General features: G+C 47.0%; 11 protein-coding genes across 11 annotated transcripts; 5 read left to right on the top strand and 6 right to left on the bottom strand.

Annotated features, from left to right (window-relative positions):
• Positions 1–470: 470 nt before the first annotated feature.
• On the top strand, positions 471–1,054 carry N7520_003319 (uncharacterized protein; the record flags this gene model as incomplete). Its single annotated transcript, XM_057137254.1, has 2 exons — positions 471–509; positions 788–1,054. The coding sequence occupies 2 exons, from the start codon at positions 471–473 to the stop codon at positions 1,052–1,054; spliced, it is 306 nt and encodes a 101-aa protein (XP_056997719.1).
• Positions 1,055–6,432: 5,378 nt separating this feature from the next.
• On the top strand, positions 6,433–9,773 carry N7520_003320 (WD40 repeat domain-containing protein; the record flags this gene model as incomplete). Its single annotated transcript, XM_057137255.1, has 2 exons — positions 6,433–7,611; positions 7,668–9,773. 2 exons carry the CDS (start codon positions 6,433–6,435, stop codon positions 9,771–9,773), a joined length of 3,285 nt encoding a protein of 1,094 aa, XP_056997720.1.
• Positions 9,774–10,921: 1,148 nt separating this feature from the next.
• On the bottom strand, positions 10,922–12,316 carry pgxB (uncharacterized protein; the record flags this gene model as incomplete). Its single annotated transcript, XM_057137256.1, has 3 exons — positions 10,922–11,302; positions 11,352–11,771; positions 11,819–12,316. The coding sequence occupies 3 exons, from the start codon at positions 12,314–12,316 to the stop codon at positions 10,922–10,924; spliced, it is 1,299 nt and encodes a 432-aa protein (XP_056997721.1).
• Positions 12,317–12,789: 473 nt separating this feature from the next.
• On the bottom strand, positions 12,790–13,354 carry N7520_003322 (MAPEG family protein; the record flags this gene model as incomplete). Its single annotated transcript, XM_057137257.1, has 3 exons — positions 12,790–12,992; positions 13,037–13,305; positions 13,350–13,354. 3 exons carry the CDS (start codon positions 13,352–13,354, stop codon positions 12,790–12,792), a joined length of 477 nt encoding a protein of 158 aa, XP_056997722.1.
• Positions 13,355–13,636: 282 nt separating this feature from the next.
• N7520_003323 (putative plasma membrane antiporter) lies at positions 13,637–15,623 on the bottom strand (the record flags this gene model as incomplete). The annotated part of the gene is made up of 8 exons (XM_057137258.1): positions 13,637–13,977; positions 14,032–14,133; positions 14,177–14,592; positions 14,647–15,035; positions 15,079–15,252; positions 15,297–15,400; positions 15,444–15,512; positions 15,569–15,623. The coding sequence occupies 8 exons, from the start codon at positions 15,621–15,623 to the stop codon at positions 13,637–13,639; spliced, it is 1,650 nt and encodes a 549-aa protein (XP_056997723.1).
• A 1,417-nt stretch (positions 15,624–17,040) lies between these two features.
• N7520_003324 (uncharacterized protein) lies at positions 17,041–17,521 on the top strand (the record flags this gene model as incomplete). The annotated part of the gene is made up of 2 exons (XM_057137259.1): positions 17,041–17,402; positions 17,491–17,521. 2 exons carry the CDS (start codon positions 17,041–17,043, stop codon positions 17,519–17,521), a joined length of 393 nt encoding a protein of 130 aa, XP_056997724.1.
• A 1,085-nt stretch (positions 17,522–18,606) lies between these two features.
• N7520_003325 (uncharacterized protein) lies at positions 18,607–20,089 on the top strand (the record flags this gene model as incomplete). Its single annotated transcript, XM_057137260.1, has 3 exons — positions 18,607–18,825; positions 18,871–19,365; positions 19,412–20,089. 3 exons carry the CDS (start codon positions 18,607–18,609, stop codon positions 20,087–20,089), a joined length of 1,392 nt encoding a protein of 463 aa, XP_056997725.1.
• Positions 20,090–20,569: 480 nt separating this feature from the next.
• N7520_003326 (uncharacterized protein) lies at positions 20,570–20,944 on the bottom strand (the record flags this gene model as incomplete). Its single annotated transcript, XM_057137261.1, has 1 exon — positions 20,570–20,944. The coding sequence occupies one exon, from the start codon at positions 20,942–20,944 to the stop codon at positions 20,570–20,572; it is 375 nt and encodes a 124-aa protein (XP_056997726.1).
• A 1,281-nt stretch (positions 20,945–22,225) lies between these two features.
• N7520_003327 (uncharacterized protein) lies at positions 22,226–23,311 on the top strand (the record flags this gene model as incomplete). The annotated part of the gene is made up of 1 exon (XM_057137262.1): positions 22,226–23,311. One exon carries the CDS (start codon positions 22,226–22,228, stop codon positions 23,309–23,311), a length of 1,086 nt encoding a protein of 361 aa, XP_056997727.1.
• Positions 23,312–23,539: 228 nt separating this feature from the next.
• Positions 23,540–23,938, bottom strand: N7520_003328 (putative peptide transporter ptr2; the record flags this gene model as incomplete). The annotated part of the gene is made up of 2 exons (XM_057137263.1): positions 23,540–23,850; positions 23,908–23,938. The coding sequence occupies 2 exons, from the start codon at positions 23,936–23,938 to the stop codon at positions 23,540–23,542; spliced, it is 342 nt and encodes a 113-aa protein (XP_056997728.1).
• A 51-nt stretch (positions 23,939–23,989) lies between these two features.
• On the bottom strand, positions 23,990–24,698 carry N7520_003329 (uncharacterized protein; the record flags this gene model as incomplete). The annotated part of the gene is made up of 3 exons (XM_057137264.1): positions 23,990–24,070; positions 24,196–24,656; positions 24,695–24,698. 3 exons carry the CDS (start codon positions 24,696–24,698, stop codon positions 23,990–23,992), a joined length of 546 nt encoding a protein of 181 aa, XP_056997729.1.
• Between the last annotated feature and the right edge of the window lie 686 nt (positions 24,699–25,384).

The raw sequence follows: 25,384 nt of genomic DNA on the forward strand, positions 1-25,384 counted from the left end.
CAGGCAGGTCTATACAGTATAAAAAAAAGGCAGATTTGAATCACACGCTAGAAGTCCTGAGTTCTCAGGTTAGGCAGGTGATCCTGTGAAGAAGCGTGATTGGTCGATCATAGAGAAGGTAGTGAATGATCTTAGGAATGGACGTGTTCCTGGTGTGGTGATCCTGGGACTCATTCACTTCACGTAGTGATCCCACCTAGGAGTATAAATACCTCTTCCGTCACCTCTCTTGTCCCTCTTTTTTTTCTTCCTTCTCTAACTCTCATTGAACTACGCTCTCAGTCCCTGTTTACAGTCCTTTTTTCAGTATTCTAAAATCAGACCCCTGATTACAGTCCTTTTTTGAACTACGATCTTAGTTCCCTGTCCACAATTCTATTTTTAGTGAACTACACTCTCAGTCCCCTGTTCACGGTCCTTTTTTCATTGAACTACGCTCTCAGTCCCCTGTTCACAGGTCGTTTTTCATCATGACCAAAAAATCTAAGCGCTTTATCCCGGACGAAGAGGTAAGTCCCATTTACGAGCGATGATTTCAGATCTATGGCTGATGTTATTCAAAAAATAGCGTTGTCCCCTGCATCCCGGTTCACAGCATAGCCGTTCCCAATGTCGGGTGTTCATAGCCGCGGGTGATGCCACTTCGCGGGCCTTGCACAGTGTCTATCAGGCACTGGAAGTTAGTGAATGAAAAACCTCCCCCCCCCCTCCAAGTCAATGCTTGAGGTTCCTTATACCATTTTGTACTCATGATAAGTATCAGTTAACAATACAATGCACTCATTAGGAACGAAATCGCCGTGCCCGCCAGCGCAACCTTGGAAGGGCCAAGGCCAACAAGGTCACGAAGCCCGGCAAGGCCGCGAAGGGCAAGGGGGTGGCCCGCCAGCTTGGACAGGCCATCCTCGACCCTCAGGCCGAAGCTGAGGCTGTGGGGGAGGCGGAGGCTGTGGGGGAGGGGGATAGGGGTGGGGAGGAGGCGGCGCTGGAGGAGGAGGAGGGGGGGGTGGGAGGGTGGAGAGGATCCGCCACAGGATGGCGCTCCTGGGGCTGAAGGCCCTCCCCGGGATCAGGATCCCGATTGCCCCATGGCTTGCTCCTGATCCTTGGGGGGGCTGAGGTAGCTGGTTGTATTTTTATCTTGTTGTTCTTTTATCTTGTATCTTTAGTATATTCTTATTATATTTCATCATTACCACCATGCTACTACTACGCTGGTGTGTATTCTTTCCAAAATTCACCCTTTTTCTTGTGCTCTGTAAACGAGTAAAGGGTACACCTGCAGGATGTACTGGTATTGGTAAATGGACACGGACCCATCGATGTGATAGTCGAACTGTATTCCGAGGGACGAACGCGGGGTGCCTAGTCGGAACTGTTTTTGTAATACGTGTTGCACTTATTCGAGTTCGTGCGCGTTTGCCGAAGCAACAAGGAAGTCATCGATATAGACACAAACGACGTAATTCGATTTGGAGAACACAGAGCTGTCAGATTAGGGCATGGCAAAGCCATCAGAAGCCAGAACGCGGTGGACATATTGGTACCAAATTTGCGGAGCCTGCATCAGTCCGTACAGTGAACTGCACAGCCGACACTTATACCCTGGCTCTTCAAAGCCTTCTGGCAACTCTATATAGATAGACGAATGAGCTTATCCCTAGATAAATACGGTAACCGTATCGAATTAGTGGAGTTTTCATCTGCGTAAAACGACACCGGCTATAATGCAACAGACGGAGTTCATTCGGGACACAGCAAGGAACGTTTTTTGATGGTCGATCTCGTGTTTCTGTAGGTAGCCCTTTGATGACCAGTTGCGCTTTGCGCGTTCCGTTGACTTTGGTCTTGAAGACCTATTTATAGCCAATCATATGGTCTATATCATCCTACCGAATCCTTTCCTAGGTCCTGTGTTTAAGAACCGACGTATATTCTTTCTAGATGGCGGCTTACTAGTCTAGCTAGTCTAGGCCAGATATAGCTTCGCGAAAGGTCGCTAGGTCGACTTGTCCAGCTGGTGCGGTTATCAATACCTACTGTGTATACCTTACCAAGTAATTCCAGGAGACGCCGTAGTGGTCATCTTCTACTACTAAAGATCGAATACCCAAGATCTAGTCGCAGTTCAGTTTCCTATTAGCTTAGATTAACTACTAGAGGTATCTACTCATCACGCTCAGATAGCGTTTTCTCTCGCTTATTTAGCGGAGGCACTAGTGATGAAGGTAGTATTAGCAGCCGATCCCTAGCTAAGTTTGGCATTAGTGGGAAGATAGGTAGTGGAGGAGCGTTGTCTAGGAGGTCGTTTCCTGTTTCCCTCTCGATGAGTAGCGCCACAGGGGTCCTCTTATTAAAGTCGACATTATAGCAAAAGACTGTCTTTTCAGAATAGATTTCATAGAGCCTATGATATTTTGGTTCACAGTACCCCCGCAGTTGGCACTCGAGTAATCTTAGTTTAAGTTTGGCTCAATGCTCTTTTAGGATCGAGATCCTTACATAGGAGCTGATCCGTCGTAGATACAAGAGCGAGGGTGGCTTCCCGTAAATGACTTCATACAGGTTCTTCTTCTGCGGAATTGACGCTAGGGCGAGCAGCTTGAAATAGACCAATATGTCCAAGAGCTGGACCTACCAGGAAGGAGAAAGGTCCTCATCAGATAGGAGCGTGTTAATCTGCCCCGGATAGTACGATTAGTACGTTTGGCCAGCCCATTCTGGTCTTTATAGTATGATATCGAACGTAACTGCCTAGGATTCGATATATATTCTAACTCGTAGATATTCTCTCCCATTACCGGTAATAAATCTTCTAATATAGGCGCCGTATTATTATTATACCTAGGCCTCGAAATATAGGAACTTATGGAGCGCTTCATACTTCCTTCTGACGGTATAGGCCCACGAGCCACGAGAATAGTTATCAGTAAAAGTAGTCACGTATCCTAGAGCCATATTTAGTAATCACCATCTCCATCGTATCCAAATGGATCAATTCGAAAGTTCTCGTTGAATGCAGACATGGCCGTCTTGCGCGAGCGTTCCTCTCATCATGCTGCTTACCCGACATGCACGCCGTGCACTGCGGCGTTGCCAGCAGCTGTGCCTGCGTCAGTAGTCGGTACGGAGTGCTGGTCGCTGGCAGACCACCCTGAATTTGCCCTGGTTTAGTTGTCCCATCGAGAGTGCCACAATGCTTCAGAGGCCTGGTCCACTCCTGTGTAAACATCTCCTTCCAGTATCATTGCTTCACTGCCGAGTATAGCTATGTCTGCTCTTTTATTGAACATGTAGGCGGGTAGACAGGCGGGAAGGGGAGACCATAAGGCAGACCATGAGGCAGACCGTGAGTACCATGCTTCTCCAGATGTGAAATTGAGGCTCGGCGGTCCGGTGCTCGGACGGACATTAGAGTCAATAAAGCCCTCCACACACGACACTCGCATATTCCGCTCGGTAGTGCGCGCCATGACAGACTGGAGCATTAAATGGAGCTGCAGCATGTTACCAACCAATCAAAATTTCCCAGTGTAGCCGCGATCATTACTTCTTGTCTCAAAGGTGTAAATAAGTGGAGAAAGAGCAACTCTTAAATCATGATAGCATAGGACTCCCTGCAACCAGCCCCTAGATTATTCATTTTTAGTGGCCGCAGGGAATTCTTGCCAGACAAGGACAAACGAATAGGAGGTAAGTGTGGTCGTGACACGTCACTCTCGATCATGACCTGCAGGCAATGAGTCCAGCTGACCAATATTGTATCTCCTCACCGGGAGTGGGGTAACAAACCCGTAAATTCGCTCAAAAAGGGTCATGCACTGCCAGGCTGTTTGCGCCTTCGGCACCTTCAGTCACTGCGTGCATTCGCAAGTTGTGTTGCCTCGGCAAGCACCTCCGAATAGAAGGCCACTGCGGTCAGTAGTATATCACATCACCGAGGCAGTGATACACTTCTTCAGCAGAAAATAAAAACAGCGGACCAATGAAATATCCACTCACTGAGAGCTGGCTCGCGATCGTTCAAGATATGTGAGCAGCCAACGAACAGGTTTGAAGGTACGGAGTACAGCATCCATGATCAATACGCCGACTCTTTTTACGGCCTCATGCTGACCATCGAATGCATATGGAGTCCCGTGATTAGACCAGAGATAATGTAGCAGGGATTGACTGTTCTTTCCGATGAAATACAAAAGACAATATATATACAGCGTGACGTCCAAATTTGTTCGAAATCAATTCGGTTCTTTATAAAGACAACACAGGAATTGTTCCGAGGTTGCGGCTTTTATTTCCGATATGCACTTGCATTGTATCACAAAAATATAGTGTTGAGGACATCAGAATAGGCCATAACAACCGGTACCCTCAATAATCTCATTTTTGCCGGGCGCATCAAATCAGGTCACGGTGTTATGCCAACTTTTTTTTGCCAATCCTTATACCGTCTACAGCAAAATTGGAAAACGTTCAGACTGGACTAATGCGGAAGAAACTGCTCCGTCAGCTCCATTCCACAGAACAATACCGCACGTGAAGATAATGAGGATTTTAGTCAGGAGCACTTGGTGGCAGGGATCGGCGATGACAATAAGGACTTAGGTAAATCGACAGAGTTCAGGTGCATGCGCGGTATTTTCGCTATTGGCTCGTATTGCCACACTGTGTTTTCAAAGGTATTCGACTGGATGCAGAGGGATCGAAATCGAAGATGAGGACGGATGGGGGCTATAGGCATCTGCGAACCAGCAGCCGAACACAGATTTACGTCACCAGGGGCTATGCAATTTGACCTCATATAGAGCATGCGAAGAGGAGTACCTTGCTTTTGGAAACATGGCCAACATTGCAGCCGAAAAGATCGCCAGGAAAAAAGAAACAGGTACGCTATCTGGGGACTCACCGGCTGAGGTCTCTTAGCTGTGTCTTTCAATCCTCTTTCTTCTATTTGATCTTTGAAAATTCCATAATAGCAAAAATACAGCATGTCGGATGACTACGAGGCTCTCAAATCCCAGAATTACGCAGAATACAAAAGTGTTTGCAACGAACAAGCGCAATACGAACAAATTATTGGCAAACTTTACAAAACTTTCGAGATGCCCCTCTTGATCCAAGCGATCCTCCTCGGCAAAAGGGGTTGCATCTTGCAGTCCTCTGGTTTGAGGCGGCAAAGAGGTAGCTCTCCGATTTTTAGTTCCGGTTTCTTATTCGGGGCTGACATACTGAAGACACTCGGAACTTCGCCTTGCATTCAACCAGACCTATAAAGAAGACCCTACATTTACAAAGGTCTTTGGAACGCACCAACTTGAAGCTAATGAAGCTAACGAGTCGTCAAATAATGCTTGGGAGAGGTGTCAATACCATGAAAATGCCATGTTCGTGAAATATCTTCTTTAATATCTATTCTTGGCTTCTTGTTTTCGATCTTCATGCTTTTTCTATTAGCTGACTTATAATCTCATGATCAGGGCATTACTCCCTGTGGGATCATCAGAGTGACTTTAGATGAACCAATTTTGGAGATTCAAACAGTCGCTTTGCGGCTCCGGGGATCAAGTAGGTTCTATTTATTAACATTAACCCCCGAGGCATGAATGAAGTGGTTTGATTCTGCCATGAAGAAAGTCGATAGACATACAAGAATTCAATTTTCTATTTGAAATAATTTTTTTTTTTGTTTTAAGCCTAGATGGCCCCCACCCACGTGTGGAATTGGTATGTGGTAGTGTGATAGGCGTGACATTGGCTCATGCATGCTTATCAGGAAAATCGATCACTTTCCAAAAGTAGAAGAGGCAGCTGAGGAGTCAGCGGACTGCTGTCTGATAGGCTGTCTCTCAAATGAGTATTCAAGTATATCACGCCTGAGAATTTTGTTCATCTTTCCAAATTATTTTTCCACCCTTCTTACACCCATGGCCTCCGTGGTTACCTTCCCAAGTGTGAACTCCGGCTCTCAGATAGGAGTCAATAACGGCACAATAAACCTGTTCCACTCTTATTCTGGTCAGATGATGAGCCTGTAGCGATCATGTGACGCACCTGAATTCTAATAAAGTGAAGACCCTCTAGATAAACTACCGATCGCACACGGTGCAGAGTTTGACTCGTATGATGATCGAAATGAAGATGAATGTCTCGAAGGCACCAGGGCCGCACTTCTCAACGAAATTGCAGAATGGACTATATCGCCGGAGGGAAAATGCCTTTTTTGGCTCAGTGGTATGGCTGGCACTGGAAAATCGACAATCTGTCGTTCAGTCGCTCGAGATTTACACCTGAAGAATTTACTAGGAGCAAATTTCTTCTTCAAAAGGGGTGAGGCCGATAGAGGGAATGCTAAGAAGTTTTTCACCACAGTGACAAGACGAATGGCAAAGAATATTCCTCAGCTAAGGCCTATCATTCAGAAAACATGTTATGATGACCCTGAAATTTCAAACGAAGACACTTAAGCAACAATTCGATACTTTGCTTCTTCAGCCCTTTCGAGACATGAGAAAATACAACTGCAACAACTCACTGTTGGTGATTGTGATAGACGCCCTCGACGAATGCGATCAAGATGATGATATTCAAGTCTTGTTGCAGCTGCTTCCCAAGCTACAACAGGCAGTGAGTCTCCGGGTGTTCTTGACGAGTAGGCCTGAACTCCCCATTCGCCTTGGATTTTCGGAGATGTCAGAGCAAGCGCATCAGGACTTTGCCCTCCATCAGATTCCCAAAGAAATGATCACACACGACATATCCCTTTTCTTGAATCATCGGCTTGTCAAGATCAGGAAGATTCAAGGACTATCCAAAGACTGGCCTGGATCCCACAATATCCATGCTCTTGTTGCGCTGTCTGTCCCACTATTTATTTTCATCGCTACTGTATGCCGCATTTTTGAGGACCCTCGTTGGGATCCAGACGAGAGCTTTGCCGATATTCTTGAGCATCGAAGTGAAGGATCCCAAATTGGAGGAGCTTATCTCCCAGTTTTGAATATGCTTTTCAGAGAGCTGAACGAGAGGCAGACACAACGTCTAAAAGAAGAATATCAGAAAATCCTTGGTGCGATTGTGATCCTTGAGAGCCCATTATCAATTTGCTCTCTTTCAAAACTTATTGGCCTCTCTGAAAGGCTGATTGGTCTTCGTCTGAAGCTATTGCACTCTGTTTTGAACGTCCCGCAGGATAACAATTTACCAGTGCGGATGTTTCACATCTCATTTCGGGATTTCCTCCTCAACCCGGACTCTCAGGAGGAAATCCCAATCCGAATAAATGAAAAAGAACTGCATAGCCGACTGGCCACGCGATGTCTTCTGTTGTGCCGAAATCTGAAGAGAAATGTGTGTGGGCTAATGAGCGATGGAACACTGCGAGAGGAGATTGACCTCCAGACTATTGAGCATTGTGTCCCTTCAGAAATGCAATACTCCTGCCGCTATTGGGCACATCACCTGATACAAAGCCAAGATCCTCTGTCTCACCTGGAAGATGCTTTTATCTTTCTTCAAAATCATTTTCTACACTGGGTGGAAGCAATGAGCATCATAGGTCTAGCGTCTGAAGTTGTGAGGACCATTGATTTATTACAATCAATCAAGCAAATAGTAAGCTATAGACCCAAAACTACTGTACTGATACTTTAGTTAAACATAATTACTAGGACGATGAGAATCACGAATTGTTTGCTTTTCTTTATGATGCAAAACGATTCGTTCTGAAATTCAGACTCGTTGCTGATCTGGCTCCCTTGCAAATCTATTGTTCGGGACTGTTGTTCGCCTCTAGGACCTCCGTCATACGAAGTCATTTTAAACAGGAGCTTCCTGGGTGGATACTGAGAGTACCAGATGCTGAAGAAGACTGGGGGAAAACTTTACAAACATTTGAAGGTCATTCAGATGGAATTACATCTTTAGCATTCCGCTTTGACAGCCAGCTTCTGGCTTCTGCCTCGGTCGATCACACTATAAAGCTATGGGATATCACCACAGGGGCCTTACTCCATACTCTGAGGGGCCATTCAGCCGGAGTCTCATCTGTTGCATTCTGTGCTCACGACTCCCATATTCTGGCGTCTGGCTCGTACGACATGACGGTTCGGCTCTGGGACACTGTGACCGGTGATGTACAGCAGGTTTATTCAGACCATACAGATGGGGTTACGACTTTAGCTGTGTCTCCAAACGGCAAAGTTCTTGCGTCTGGTTCATTTGATAGAACTGTCAGGCTAAGAGATAGAACCACTGGTGCGATCATCCAGCCGGTACTCAAAGGACATACTCGCTCTATATTCTCAGTGGCATTCTCTGCAACTGGACAACTTATAGCGTCTGGCTCCAGGGATAGAACAATTCGTCTCTGGAATGCTGCCACGGGTGCTCTGAGCTATATTCTATCAGGTCATTCAGGGCTTATTTATTCTGTAAAGTTTTCACCAAAAGACCCACTTCTTGCGTCCAGTTCCGAAGACGGGACAGTCCGACTCTGGAATACCGATACAGGCGCTCTACTGCAGACTTTGCAAGGAGATTCGGATCTTCATCCAGTCTTGGCTGTGGATTTTTGTCCTGATGGGCGGCTTTTAGCGTCCGGCTCGGAGAACAAGACCGTCGAGGTGAGAGGTACTGTGACAAAATCCTTGAATCACATTTTCAGGGATCATTCGGGCATAGTCCGATCTGTGGAATTCTCTCCCGATGGCAAAATCCTAGCATCTGGGTCCTGGGATCATACAGTCCGGCTCTGGGATTTTTCTACACATGCCTCGTCAGTGACTGTCGATGCTCACTCAGACTGGGTTTGGTCTGTGGTACTATCTCCTGATAACCAGCTCCTAGCTTCGGCCTCGTGGGATCGCACTATAAAGCTGTGGGGTTCCTCTTTATGTCATCTACAAAGAACGCTCAAAGGCCACAAGGATGCGGTTCTGGGGATAGCATTTTCCCCCGATGGCCGACTTCTTGCATCCGCATCCCGTGATGAAAGCATTAGGGTTTGGGATCTTATTACAGGGAAGGAAAACTTGATATTGATGGGTCATTCTGATCCAGTCTACTGTGTAGGTTTTTCTCCTGATAGTCAGACGTTGGCCTCTGGCTCGAGTGATGACACGGTCCGATTATGGGATGCCACCACCGGCTCCCTACGGCAGACTTTGTGCGGACATTCAAGATCAATTCACTCTGTCGTATTCTCTCCCAATGGCGTGATGCTAGCATCCAGCTCAAGTGATCACACTATCCACCTATGGGACACTGCCACGGGTATCCTGCGTCAAAAGCTTGAGCGTTGTTCCTATACAGTTCTATCCATGATATTCTCTCCGGATGTTCAATTCTTAGCGGCTGTTTCTAGCAACCAGACCATCAATCTGTGGGATATCCCGACAGCGGCCTTACGGCGTACTTGGAGCATGGACAGGGAGGTGACTGTGTTGCACTTTTCGGACGATTGTTTAAAGCTCAACACCGACCTCGGATCCCTCAGTCTGCAGTCCCTCGGTGATACCCATACGTGCACCTCATATCAGGTCACTGAGGGTGTATCGGTCTTGGAAAATACATGGATCACCCTCAACGGGGAAAGAATTCTGTGGCTTCCTCCCGAGTATCGGCCTGTATGCTCGGTTGTTCACCGTGATAATATTATCCTGGGGCATGCTTCGGGTCGGATTTCATTTCTTGGGTTCTCGGCCATTTCTGAAAGTTCGATAACAACCGACACTAGGCCTCTACAAGGTGACAAACCTTGGAAAAGTTTCGTATAGGACGAGACCTTAAAAACAACTCTTTCTTGGCAAAAACGAGATAACTCGCCAGCCAGCGGGCCTGTGGCCTCGAGGATTATTTTATCGTAGCCGTAACTTCAAGCGCTACCATCAGATACCTATTACATAGGTAAGTTGGCAGTAATGATTGCGACTGGTGCGAATATACAGAAATTGACCCTCCCCCGAAAGGAGAGGAACACCAAATCCATGGTACCCATTAAAGGCGCGCTTCAATGGCGCGCTGTCTCACAGCCCCAAACAGTTGCGGCTCTACTAAGGGGTTAATATCCACCGAAATGGGTTTGGCGTACTTGAATAAGCAGTCAGGACACTAGAGGACGCCCGACAAGACATCCCAGACCTGCCTCGCTTTGAGGTAGGAGATCATGAGACGTTTGGTCGCGAAGTTGTCGCTTCCTGTCAAAGTCTCAATGGCCCTGACGGCTCGGTCGGGCGAGTCGCATATTGTTCGAAGATTGCTTTACTCATTATTCCCACCCTTATGCATAGACCAGACACCTATAACTGATTTTTATCCTAAATTCTTGTGTCTCGGCAATTTGCTCAGCTCGTCAAGTCATTCAATCCGGCTTAGCCCTGCTCTTTTAGAGATCTCTAGATAATCAATAGTGAAAAGCCGTGGACACATGTAATCTTAGCTTCTTAAGGTTGTCGCATTGAGATAGAAGAAGAAAGTTTTATAATCTATGTTCTAAGAGGAAAGACAAGGGATAAGAGAGAGAGGGGGGGGGGGAGAGTAGAGAGGGGGAGAGAGAGAGAGAGTAGAGAGGGAGGAGAGAGGGAGAGGGAGCTAAGAGATATAAGCGCTAGAGTAAATAGGGTCCACCTGACTCCATACTTAAGTAAAGATATTAAGGGGATGGATATAGAAGAGAAGTGAGTCAAGACTGATTCGGAGACGAAGCAGGAGACCAAGTATACACATTAGCTATTCTCAGCCGCTAGTAATATAGAACAGCATTAACCAACAATTTCGGAAGTCTCTCTCATGGGGTGTGAGCTTATGTATATGAAAGCAAACTCATTTTGTCAATTTTCCTTTCGGGACTGTTTGTATTCATGATGGAGAAGAATTGTGTTCATTGCCCATAAAAGACGAAAGGCTGTACTTTAATACATACTTCCTAACTGGCACTCGTACAGTTTATCCCAACATCGCCTTCAATCCCATCGCAAATATACTCGGGAGGAGAACCCGCGGGAGATGTGAGATCAATTCTTGACAGCGTAATATTCGTACACACCGCATTCGGGGAGCAAGTCAGATCCACAACGACCTTGCCTTCAGCTCCTGACGAGGTGCCCCAGATATTGTCGAAGATGATATTGGTTATATTCACCCTTGAGGGATAAGCTAGACACTCCGTTGAATTCACATTGAAATAACACTGATCTAGCACTATTGGCTTGTCCGTGTTTTGAACCTGAATATTGCGGTAGGTGATGTTGTTGATCCTACCATAACCCACATCGTCACCTGCCCAAGCTTTCAATCGAGCACCGGTCTAGCACATGTGATCAGTATGAGTCTCACGGGTTGAAGGCAGAACTTACCTGGCCGTTCAAGAGGGTGATGTTTTCCAGATACGCATTCTCAATGAAATCCATTTCTCCGGAGTACTGACCGATGCTTCCCATGCTTACGCCATGGGTATTATTGCACCACATGTTCTGCACAAAGATGTTGCTCGTGTTGGGCTTTGGGCTGAAGCAATCATCGCCAACATCAATAATGGCATTGGTGACGCTCAAGCCATCCACATTGTACGAGTCAAACCCGTCCGTATTTGCTGCCTTGACGGAAGCATTGTTCGAAGAGGCATGGATGTACACGTCATCAAACGAGATGTCGTTAGTGCGGACGAAGAAGTTCGTCCAGCAAGGTGAGTTTAGCTGGGTGATTCCCTCTACAGTGACTCTCGTGGCGTTGTCCGTAAGAAAGAGGATTGGTCGGTAGAAAGTGTTGTCTGGATCCTGGAAGAGGGTCAACACTCATCTTCTATCAGGTGGTGGTGACTGACCAGAATTTGGTTACCAGAGAACTCGTTATACCATCGCTGTCCATTTCCATTGAGAGTTCCCTTTCCGAAGATCTTGATATCCTGACCACCCCAGACCCAGAATGTGATCGACTTCTGGAATGAGTAATAGAAATTGTTGGCCTGCCAGTAGGTGACGTTATCGGTGAATTTAATCTCCCCTTCCAGTTGAACTTCGATATCATTCAAGAAACTCAGGTCCAGCTTCTTTCCGATGACATAAGTCTTTCCTTTCTCCAGCAATAGTCGACCTCCGTGATTGGCTTGCTTGATACCCCAAAGAAAGTCGCTGGACACGTCGTCATCATCCCTCTGGGACGAGCGAATGGTAACAGTACGACGGTCCGGGTGTTTCGCATGAAAAGCACCGATGCCTCTCAGTTTCGCCTTCTCTTGAACAGGAATGATCTGTGCCCCTGGAATCAGATGCGTAAGGGCATTCACGCACACAAAAAGCGCACCCAGAGCTAGAAGCTTCATATTGATCGGTGTAATGATTGAAAAATTGCTATGCAATGCTTGGACATATTTATAGCTCTGATCTCAGTCAATGCCAATGTTTTGCCAATGTTTTGCCAACGGTCAATCTGGGGTCGCGGGGAATTTCTCCGCCTGTAGACATCCCCTGGACGCATTTTAGCATTGATCAACAGAGAAATCGCCAAGCTGCCAATGTTATGTACGAACGTTCTCTGGATGGGTGTTTCTCCGCATGTCGCCAAGTCCGGACCCTGGGGAAGTGGAGAAGTGGGGAATATGTACCTTAGGTATTTACTGTAGTAATGCTGCTTTTAGCCGGAGTTATTATGCCGTCTCCCAAGGTTTATGAGCATAAATTCCACCAATCAACGTAAATGAACAAGGGTTCGACATTTCTATGGAGGTATGAATAATGTACTGAAAAGTCCCAGTTGTCTTATGCATCATAAAATACAGCATATCGAGTGATCACTTCACTTGAGCTTCTTACCCGCCAGCACCAGGCCAGTTATACAGCTGATGTTAGCAGACCACCATGCCAGCGAACGAAGAAGACTCAACGACTGAGTCTCAATGTGTGAATAGCACAGACTGAAGGCGACCCGAGACAATGTGTACCACAAGCCGATCTTGTTAATAGTCTTATGAGGGAGCCCAGCATAAGCCGCTGTCAAAACTGCAACGGTCAGAGCTGGATTCAAGATGGAGCGATTCACCTACTTGCAGCGACAAACACGGTATATCCCTCAACGGCATTGGCATGTGCGGCCTCCTGGCGCTTTAACTTGTTGAGAGTCCGCTGACTGATCTTGCCCGACTTGACAGCATCTTCACCCCTTGTCGCCAGGCCCTCACGCGGTGCGACATTGTTGTCTATTCCAAGATATATTTTGGTGTATCTGGTGCTCATAAAAACATATGCGAGTGCCCAGTTGGCCAAAAGTAGAGTCGCAACGTGATTATCGCGCAGGCTGAGCTTTGTCATGATACTGGGAACATTAGCTACACCTCATGCAAGATAAATTGCACGTACGACATGATGATATATGTTGGTAGCTCAGAAGCTTACATCACAGAATTTGGGTCTGTGAGGATTAATAGGCCGAGCGCAGCACGTGGGTTTGCCTTCGTCAAGGCCGAGGAATTTTGCGATCGGCACAAACAGGCATTTGGAGCGAGAGCGAACCAACCAAAAAGGAGGTGATGTGGTTAGCGCACGGCCTACCACCTCGATCGAGTGCATTGTGGCTTGAAGGAAATGAGGTCAAAACGTGCCGAAGGAAGTCAATTTATGGTGCATGATGTCGACCCAGAAATTGCCTAAACCATTTGCCACGCCTGTTCGACCTCATGCGAGGTGACTTTTGACGAACGGTCCGATCGTGCATAACGGTCGTGTAACATGATGTTATCCGGCTCCTCTGGTTGGTCGGAGTGGCCGCAATCGAGCGCCATTCGAGAAAATCTGTTGTTCAATATTACAGAGTGCCTTTGAGGACACACCACGCTATTGTTGGGCACTGGCTCATTGTCCGAGAGTAGGAGAACCTTGACTGGATGATCCTTGATAACGGGAACCTGCATTATCTTATAGATGCCGTTTAATACGGGGATGGACAATCCGTGAATGAGGATTGAGAAAAAGACTAGCCAATAAACAACTTGAGATGCGTTAGCGCGACGTGGTCTCTTCTAGTGGGGACTAGCTCGCTCACCTGGAATCATGGCAGATGTCAAATGATTAATTTCGCCATCACTATTACCGGGGTCTGGTAATAACCGTCGAGCATACTCTACATAGGAGATAGCTCCGACACCTATCAAGTTAGACACGCAGTAAAGAGGAGTCGGTCAACGTACCAATTGGGGCAAAGTATCCCATGAAAAGCGCCTCTCTCCACGAGTTGCAGACTTTGGGCATGAAGCGATAACCCAGTAGGATGGCGGGGATCCGTCGGAACAGAAGCAACAAAATTCCGAGTGTGATGAGACGCCAAATCGTGATTCCAGTTACCTGTGGCATGTGCATTTGATTCCATGGCATGCTGGTGCCGATGAAAACAAATGTGCCAAAATTCAAAATCATCTCAATCGCAGAGTTGAACGAATCGTGTCGTGCTTCTACTTCTTTTAGGTATAGCCCATCCCAATTCAACGCACAGCCCGCAATGAAGCACGCAAGGGTTTCGTCGGACCCGAAGCATCCACAGGTACCCACAACGAAGAGCCCGATTGCGACCGGGAAGATGAAGAAACTCTCTTTATCAATCCATCGCCTATGCCTGTTAGCCGTTGTCTCCCTGACTCTCCCAATGAACGGAAATGCTTACCTTGCGGAAGCCAAGTTCAAGCCTTTGCGTGCCAGGAATCCCACCAATAATCCGTACCCCGAGCCCATGATGATCATGTATAATACCCCCTCGACAGCCCAGTGTGCCAATGCCCGACTGGCATCACCTCCCAGTCGACCCGTGTCCGGCGTCCCGATCCAGTCACGCTTTCCGATGGCATCACCCTTCGGTGGATCGGCATATCGGAGAATTGAGACCGAAAGGAGGAGAAACGGAAATCCAAATCCGTCATTACCCCCAGCCTCGGCGGAGATGAATTCGCGAAGATGGCGTCGAACGTATTTGTCCGCAAAAGGCCCCTTCGCGATGGCCTGCGAGAGAATCGGATCGATGCAGATGATACAGGATCCAATGATCAAAGACGTGAGCTATCACCGTTAGCCATGTTTATCTAAATCTCGGGCCACATACAAAAGATAAATGTGGAATCATCAACAAGATACATGCCGACGTTGCCAGCCACTGCAGCCCCATCAGTGGAAGCAGGCAAATGGTGAGCTCGACCAATCGCTGCCTCAAGTATTGCTTCGGAAGCTCATATCCGACTTTTACCATCTGGATGCCAATGACCAGTCGAGTCAGGGCCTGATCAGTTAGTTGAGTTTCTAGTCGGCATCATGAACACTTACATAGGCAATCTGGCCATCCTCATTGGTACCATTAGCCCACCGTTTCGCATCCACTAGGCTTGACACTGATGGTCCTAGAATGACTCCCGTGACGAATGCCGGTACTGGGATGGTCAGCTTATTCAAGTCGAGAATCGAGCAACTTACATGCTTCACCGAGGTACCATCTCTGTTTCAATTTGAGGGAAATGACGGCGAAGGCCAGTAGATAGATTCCTGAGTCGGATGTTAGACGATCCCATATCAGTGATCTGGAGGGTACCTGAGGCTACCTGAGAAGGTCAGAGTAACGTTGAAGTTGGAGATATCGAGAATCGGATGAAGCATCCTGCGCAGAATGGTGTAGCGAAAAGAATCATCCAGGGGCAGTGAGCCTGGGACTCAGGGATCAATAGATAGGAAAGCATTGCGAATACCTAGACGGTCGGAATGCGCCCTTCATTATCCCTGACACGTACATAGTACATGTGGTAGCCTGCCCCCCCCCCCCTGGCAAACGTGACGTATCATAAGAATCTCCACACATTTACACGGTTTACACGGTTTGGTACGCGTAAATATGGAGACTGATAAGAATATTTACAAGCTGGAATAAACCAATCGGAATCTCTTACAATCAACCTACACCTGCAGTGATCGACCGAGCCGAAGGTGTTGAAGCTTAGCTAATTTAACCATTTCTCAGAAATTCCCTTGCAGGAAGATCGACAATCGACGATCGAGGGAAGGGATGAACTAATTTGATCGATCTTAATGGACTTGGCGCATCATGAATATTTTCTAGAAGGCTTGGCTGTGGACAAGCTGAAATGTATAAGGATGTATAAGGATATCTAGCATTTCAAGGTATCTGCAGTAATTACTTATACCAAAGGAAGTAGAACCATGCCAAGGTCATCAACTACCCTGGATTGCCAAGCTTGGCGTCACGCTAATCGATCCCGAGCCAAACAAACATTGAGACATTCTCACCGGAGTCTTCAGGGTCTCACCACCAGGGTAGAAAGATCCTTTGTTGCCCCGCAGACTGGGGATGGATCTGTACGTACTATGTTATCTCTTATTCTATCCCTCTATTACTTGGGTACACCGCAGACTTTTTGGACATGCGTTCGAAACCTCCACCAGACTGTTCATTTTTCCCCTTTTCCCTCCACTTCACTTTTCTTCTCTTCTATTTTTTTTCCTTTTCCTTTTCTATTCCGCTACTGATGGACCTTTGACCACTTGATTAATATGGTACGAAAGAAGGTAGCATTCTGAATAGGATACCGAGTAGGAGACTAAGTAAGAAATTAAGTAAGAGACTGAGTAAGAGACTGAGTAAGAGACTGAGTAGGAGACTGAGTAGGAGACTGAGTAGGAGATCGAGTAGGAGGTGTGCTCGAACACCTAAGTAGGCGCCGCGCTTTTTGCGCGGCGGAAAGCCTCTAGTATTATTACTATTGAGATACTTCGCGGTCTTTCAATATCCAAATACTTCTTCCTCGCCCACTCGCGGTCCAACTGATAGTGACCGAATTTTTTCTACCATCACCCATTCTGGTCGGAGCGATGGTCACACCCTGAGTTCGTAGGCCACTACTCGAACAATTGGCTCAAAGCTCCCTGGTTTAGACAGACTAAGCGTCGCACAACAAGGCTTCTGTACCCCTCGGTGGACTCCAAGTTCCCCTGGGGCTACATCACATACGGAACAGTCTACACTGCCGAGTCCGATGCGCTATGGCCCATTGCCAAAGTCATGAATCACCCCATCGAATCTGAGCTTCAAGCCCAAATTCGATATAAGAAACCCGGGGATCCAGAGCCAGACGCAGAGCGATTGGTGAAGGAAACGCACAAGGACACCATTTTCTCAGACAAACAGTTCTGGGATGGAGCAAGTGTCAAGCAAGTTCGCCAACATTTTTTCAAGCACCTTTGTGCAAGCAAAGGCCAAGGGACCGGTCGATTCAAAGGCTGCCTTCTCATTGATAAGCGGTCAGTGAAGTCAATAATTGCCAGTCCCGACCCCCAGCCCTGGCTCGGGAGGAGAAGGTCCAAGAAGCCTAGTTATCCGTGGGGATTTGTTGGTATGATCGATGGGCGGTATCCTGAGAATGGGTATGAGTCGCGGTATACCGGCTACATGCGGGTTGAAATTCTTTCCTTATGGTCTCTGTATAACGCGTTGACAACTAAACACATACAGGAGCTCTGCCCCTCGGTTTCTGATGGATTGATTCCGGTTTATGACGGTGGATCTGGAAAGCGCAAGACGAGGAGGGAAAGGTCTTCCCAACAGCAGCCGATCGGAAGACTCGACTGTTCTAATGACTTATCGCCAGCTGACAGAAAGAATATATGTTAGCTTGCAGTGCTTCAGCGTCGTGGCTCTATGCGAACTAATATCATGTATTTTATAGTCGTTTTCTGTGGACTTCGTGGACCATTATTGACAGAAGGGCTTCAAGAACAAAGGGGTTCTAAAAATGGAATAGCGGCTCCCCTGGATTTCCGTCAGCCACCCTCTCTGAATGTGTGAAATTCAAAATCGACGTGGCTGACCAAAACGCGCACACTCGCATTTTGGTCAGCATACCACTGGACTATTACTTAGTTATCGCCAAGGCGACACGGGACAACCTTACGTATGCCATCTCAAGCTATCTGATATTCCAGCTGATCTCTCCCCTCTCATGCTCGAGATGATTGATCATCAAAGTCACGTTATTATTCGAGATTAGTTGATCCCCACAATCAGTGACCAAAGGGATCTAGGCTACGGAGATAGAGCATGTCAATATGTGGATAGACACGAATCACAAGAGATCAGCTAAAGAGCAGAGGGCACGGACCTTTTAAAGAAACGAATGATGTCGACTGGAGAAGTAAATTGCGAGGAGTCAAACCGGGCTAAGGGACCGGATTTAGTAATAGGAGTAAGCAAAGTCAATATTCCAGCCACATTTAACATTTAATCAAATGTCAAGCAACCAACATCTCCACAGTGGATAGTCATGATGCTAGGATTCCGGGGAAAAGGAATAAAATTGGGTCCTTTTCAACAATAATCTGGGGCAAAAGATCTAAACCCCAGATTTCTCGCTTTTCTTTCTCATTAGGTTTGATTTTATCTCCACAATCATCCCCACCGGGTAATGTCATCTCCGTCTGGCGAATCATATCATTATACGAGTCCGGGGTAATAATCGGACTCGGACGGAGGTACTCCTTCGCTGTAGGAGTATATGCTAGACGTGCAGAGTCTATAAGTAATCGCTCAGATCGTCTCCTGGGTTCCCAGACTGGGACTACCACTGACAACATGGAAGTGATGGCAAAGACAGATAGCAATTCTCAACATGTCGAGGGTGTCAGCCCAAGTGCCATGGAGTCTGGCAAGGAGGCATTCTATGTCGAAGATCGTGTTGCCCACCTCTCAGAGGAACATCGCCAGTACCTACTGGCACGTCATGGCACACTTGATCTCGACCCGATCCCTGATATGAACGATGCGGATCCGTATAATTGGCCTCGCTGGCGGGTACGTGCCAACTCTAGAAGCACAAAACCGTGCTGACCATGATAGAAAAACCTCAACCTCGGTCTCGTCGTCTTCCATGCCATGATCGGTCTGTTTACCGCATCGTCGATTCAGTCCGCCTTTACCAATATCGCCGCCGATTTGGATGTCAGTTTGCAGCGTACCAGTTACCTTGTTTCACTGTTTATTGCCGTCCTCGGTGGAGCACCCCTCTTCTGGCGACCCCTGTCCAATAGATTCGGTCGCCGTCCAATCTTCTTGATCTCGTTGTTCTGTGCTATGATTGGAAATATTGGCTGCGCGAATAGTCCTTCATACGCTACTATGGGATTATGCAGAGCTATCACAGCGTTCTTCATCAGTCCGGCTGCTGCGATCGGCAGTGCTGTCGTTGCAGAGACCTTCTTCAAGCGGGATCGCGCTCGTTGCATGGGTGTCTGGACCTTGTCTGTGACTCTGGGGGTGCCTTTATCTCCCTTCCTGTTCGGATTCTTGGCCTTGCGCGTGAATTATCGCTGGATCTATTATGTGTTGACTATTGTAAGTCCACACACACTCTACTGCTGTCCTTTACTAATACAGTCAGGTCAACGGTGTGCAGTTCATCCTTTATTTCCTACTCGGGTCCGAATCGCTCTACCTGAGGGAAGAGGGAGCCCCGAAGCAGATGACGAGCGAAAAGACCGGTCTACTCACTTTCCGCCGCATCGATCCTACTCCCCTTCGCTTCTGGGACTTTATCCAGCCCTTGAGCTACTTCTCCAAGGCGCGCGTTCTTATCCCTGCCGCGTCTTATGCCATGATCTTCCTCTGGGGTAGCATCATGCTCACCATTGAGATCCCACAGATCATGCCTGAGAAGTTCGGCTTCAACACGCAGCAAGTTGGTTTGCAGTTCCTGGGAATCATTGTCGGGTCTGTGATTGGCGAGCAGATTGGTGGTCTTATCTCGGATCGCTGGATGCTGCTGCGTCAGAAGAAAATTGGTGAACGACCCCCGAATGAGTACAGATTATGGTTGAGCTATATTGGTCACGCCTTGACTATCTGTGGTGTTGTGGTATTTGCTGTGCAGATCGGCAAAATTGATAAATGGAACATTACGCCTATCATTGGTGCCGCTATTGCGGCAGGTGGTAATCAGATTGTCACCACCATCAACATAACCTATGCTGTTGACTGCTATCGATCTGATGCGGCCAGTGTTGGAGTATTTATTACTTTTGTTCGACAGATGTGGGGTTTCATTGGTCCTTTCTGGTAAGATCTTTGAACAAATCAAGTTGGTTTATCAATTGCTAACAGTTTAGGTTCCCTGACATGTTTACCAACCTTGGCTGGAACGCAGGTGCTGGGGTGGCTGTAGCACTGATGGTCGGGGTCAGTGTTATCCCTACCATCATGTTGCAATGGCGCGGTAAGTCTTGGCGTTAGTGACCTATTATTCTAGGTCGTATCGAGATATCGATGTACTGGATTTTCAAGTTTGAACCAAGCGTTCTATATGACATGTGTATAGTATCCTTGAAGATAAAGTTTAAGCCTCGATTCATGCTTGGTGACTACTCAACATGGAACATTGAAGCCATGAATATCGAAACATTTTGAACAAACATCCAAGCAACATGTGAAGTAAATATACTATTTGATTACTTTGTCTAATACAATCCCATGCAAATATTACATCCGATCAATACCAAATACCCGGTCTTCAATGAAAATCCCCAGATATCCATAAGGCCATCTACATGCCCTCGCATTCACAAACAACCCAGGCAGAACAGAGATCAACGACAGGCTTGCCCAGGGAGACCCAAGTCCTCTCAGCGTCAAGGGTGGTAATTGGGTGTTTCTCCTCAATAAATTTGCAGACGGTTGTCTGTTCAGTGGCAGTGAGCTGGGCGCTGGAGGCAAAGACAAGGCCATGTTCCGCAACAGCGGTGTGGCCCCAGAGTTCTTGCACGGGACGCTTCACGCCATCAACGGGGATGATGATGTCGGCATTGGCGCCAGAATGATCATTGGCGAGTTGAATGGTGGCGGTGTGCGGGCCCTTTGTAGGAGCGGCCAGGGCAGAGGCGAGGAGGGAGAAGATGAAAGTGGTGGAGATGAACTGCATGATGACAGATCAAGAGTTTAATTCAACTTGTGGTTGGTTACTTTGCAGTAGATGTTGATTGAATTGGTCTGCATATAGTGGATGTCGGGATAAATGACTCTATATAGCTTTCATTAGAACTGTTCACGGTTGAGATACTGAACTCGGTTGTTTGGTTATACTCCGTTTCCGTCGATTGTATAAAATACCCCACGTACCCCACTTGACCCATTTAGATGAGAACATCCAGTGAGAATAGAATTAATTTTATGTAATATTATCGTGCCTAAGTGGTATCTGAGAAAGACCTTAGAAAATGAAGTCCTGGAGACATCTCACTTGAAACAATGACCATATTCGAAGGAACGACTTTAATTGAGAATTGGCTGTCATCTCAGTGGATGTCCGCTTCTGACTGCTGGCTCGTGCACGGGCTTTGACGTGTGTACAGACATATGACATTCTACGGCTGGGAAGAATGTCGAGAGATATTCAGGCACCAAGGCAGAACCGGAGTTTGTTTCCGTTGGTTTGAACACGGATGAACCAATCAGAGTGACTTGTAGTGTTTTCAACTGGAATGCGGAAGGCAAATCCTTCCATTCCTGTATAAGGTATTTGTTATCATGGTTTCAAGTGGCGGACCTTTTGTTCTCAGCCACTGATGTACGACAGTTGAATGACAGAACCACTTGGACCAGCTTCCTTGTTGGCATAACACCGAATTAGACCTAGGTAAAATTCCTTCCAAGGGGCTAGTTGCTTTCAAAATGTCTTATACTGGTCTATTATGAGTGAACTTAGATAGTAATACATGAAAGACCCCTTGATGTTCCCAGTTGGTTTGCTGAGATTGACTTATTCAATGTCGTACCCAATCGAAGCCGACATGTAGGTCACTAGAATTAGAGCTTCAAGTCACCTTTGAAAATCGGGTTGGAACCATGGAAACAGATAGCTGACTCTTGTCCTAAATATGATCATGCATTAATGGTGAAAACAAAGAAAGGTACCTACTCATGGCCAAAATTACTATCTCGTATATTCAACTTCTTTGTTGTTCGACTCATTTTGACTCGAACAAAGCATCTCAAGTATAATGGAACAATGGAATCGCTCCCTCGATCATGTTTACATCTAAATTTGGGATTCGAATACTCACTCATTGTTCTATTGATATCTGAAATGACTCTCATCTGAGAGACTTAAATACTGCCAAGTATCCGTCTGTTGGCCATCATACTACTGTTTAATCACTCAATAAAACTAGAACAGAGGCTTTAATATTCATCATTGATCCCAATGTCCATTCAAACTTTCCAAGATCTCGGTGCTCAGTACCAGTGCTGGATCGAGAATCCACCCAACCCCGATGACGGATGTCGAATCAAGCCATTCACCTTCAAGCTGGAAGATCTCGATGAATCATTCGCCGATACCGCATTTGACGGTTATAACACCGAGGAGCTGAGATCGGTAGTGGAAGAAGTCATGGGTATCAAAGCCCCTCCTCATGAGAAGTGGAGAACGATAGAGAGGAAAAAGGTCGACCCCGATGCCGAGCCAAGTCCCGATGCAAGCTTGTGTCATCTTCACAGCTGGGAAGGACATATTGGACCAGGTATTATCTATATTGAAAATATGTTTCGGAAGCCTGGGGCCGGATCGGAGGCTGGACCTCATTCTTCTCAGATGGCGCAGGCGGCGTACGAATCGGTCTACCCTATCCACACTCTGGAGCACATAGTGGTTTCTGACGTTGTGAACAAGGAGACTAAGCGGTTTGTCAAACGTCAGCTCTATACTGATCATGTCTTTGAGGACACCGAGCTCGAGTGGCCCACTGATCAGCTGGTTAGATGGGGATATGATACCTGGGAATATAAGAGCCTTCTTGGCACACAGATTGGTGCGGTGGTGTCGCGGATCTTGCTGGGCGCATTCAAGCGAGGCACTCGTCGGATTTCCAGAATCTATACCGTTGCACACTATGGTAACTGTCTCTTCATGCGTTTTGATATCGAGACCATCGAGCCTGGAAGGCCTACGATCAAGCTTGTAGAGACTGACAAGAGGAAGCATGATGAGTGCGATAGCACGTCTGATGTTGAGAGCAAGAGGAAGAGGAAGCGCGACGAGTCTGACGACGTTTCTGAGGTTGAGAGTAAGAGGAAGAGGAAGCGTGATGAGTTTGAAGACGTTTCTGAGGCTGAGAGTAAGAGGAAGAGGAAGCGTGATGAGTGTGACGACGTTTCTGAGGTTGAGAGCAGGACTAGTAAGAGGAAGCGTGATGAGTTTGGAGACGTTTCTGAGGGTGAAAGCAAGAAGAAGAGGAAGAGTGATGACGAGGGTAGCGATCGTACAAAGTGTCGGAGGCTTGATAACTGATTTCAATGCATCTAATTTGAGACAGAGAGAAATTTTTTATGGTATGCTCGCGCGTAATTATGTAACGTAGACTGGTCAGCCTATGATCATAACAATAGCATCTGGTTATGATCATCTTCCCTCCTATGGCAACATGTTCAGCTTGTCCTCCTCTTTATCAAGTTGTCAGTTGACCAACCAGAAGCCTACACATCCAGAAAAGGCAAGAATCGCGGTGATGCCGTAGTTTCACACCAGTAAGGGGTCATCGGATAGTGCCACCAGTGCCTGACCCAAGGCTGCTGAGAAAGCATGCATAAAGAGCGATACCGCCTGAATGAGCGATCTCATATTACGAGCTTTAGTGTATGCATATTCAAGAGATGCGACGGATGCAAAGATCTCCGATAGGCCACCCAAAACGTAGGGCTCAGTCTGTACCCCAACTGAGATGTTGGTGTGTATTCCATCCTTCTCTAAACAGTAATTGGCATATTTCCCACATGGCCCGTCCTTGTAGATGTAGTATTGAGTCAATTTCGCAGTAATCATCGAGCAGCCTGCGATTCAGAAGCCAGCCGTGATACGTTTCAATAAAGTGAAATTGATCCCCATACTACGAAGGGCGGGATAGTCAAGTCGGTCCATGATGGGAACAAAAAATAATCAAGGTTATCGGGTTCAGGTTGGTGGATAATGTCATTTGGTACCCCACCCAATGCCAGTGTGGCGGCTTAGGATGTAAGATTGTTCATCATTTGATTGTAAGCCAACCCTATGCTAAATGAGATGAATAAAGCAATGGATCAGAGGTTGCAGTCACTCACAGTACAGTGGATACCACAGAAACACGGTACAGAATCTTGGACCGTCAGCGGAGCTCACTCATCATCAGATTGACTTACAGGTGCATCGGGTTGAGCGACCATCGGCCTTTCATGGCTAGGCACCAAAGACGGAATGCGCGAGAGTACACCGAACCAGTGGGAGGGAGGAGATAATAGCGCTTTCAGCAAAGGAACAGAAATGTGGGACAGAGGCAAAACATCGCCGTTGGGAGCAGGTAGGCTAACCAGAAGCCAATATAGCGCTCGGGATAGACCATGCATATCTGGCCAACCAACGAGCCGATGCGGATCATCATGTAGAAGTAGAGAGAGATTCGTGTGACTGTGGCAGCTGGAGCAACAATGATTCGCTCTCCAGTGGGAAGGACTCGGATGTAGGATTTGTCGTCGCGGTACTACTCTGCAATGAGTGGACAAATGTTGGACTTGAACCCGCCGGTTCCCACCCCCATCACCAACAGACCCACCGAGAAACAAGCAATAGTACCCCTGGAGTAGCAATGTATGGCACCACTTACCTGTACGATACTTTCTTACAACCACACAACCCATGAACGCATTTTTATCGCCAGTATGACCAATCCGGTCACTCCAGTGTTCAACGCGTCGGTTTAGACTTGAGAATTTTTAAGCCCCAGTCAAAAATCCGTCTTTGATATGTACTTCGACCACCTTGTCAATGACGGTATCGAGAGTCCCAAAGGGAGAATTCTGAACTGATATTCGTATTCAAACTTTACCGGTGATTCCTGGACCATGGGGGCATCCATCAAGATAGCTTGTCTTTGGTAACTTTGGCTCGCTGAACCTCATCTTCATATGAGACCTGCTCTGCTAAGATGGTAACTGCCGATCTTAGATCGTGTGTCGCTAGGGTCCATACAATGATACAATGTTTCCGGTCTTTTCGAAGTTGATGACCACATGTTGTACTTGCGGATACTCTGTGCCATCTAGCTGGCAGCAAACATCATCATGAAAGGGGGGACCAGATGTCAGATTTTTAAAATGACAATATGGTGCCAGGTCCGAATGCTCTTCTTTATTCTTGCCACCTCATTCTTGATGGAAATCCACTCGATTGGGCGTAGACCACGGCCTGCCAGGTGTATAGATCATTAGCATAAAATTGCAATGCTTTTGCCTTCACTCACCCTGAACGGATCGTGAGGACTTCGTCTTGGTGAAGATGGTGTTCTTACAGTGGTGTTTAACAAGTATTTGACCTTGGGTACTTCAGGACTCA

Source organism: Penicillium odoratum (genome assembly GCF_028828045.1).
Source record: "Penicillium odoratum strain IBT 22623 chromosome Unknown utg000003l_segment0_segment0, whole genome shotgun sequence".
NCBI classification, from domain to species: Eukaryota; Fungi; Ascomycota; class Eurotiomycetes; order Eurotiales; family Aspergillaceae; genus Penicillium; species Penicillium odoratum.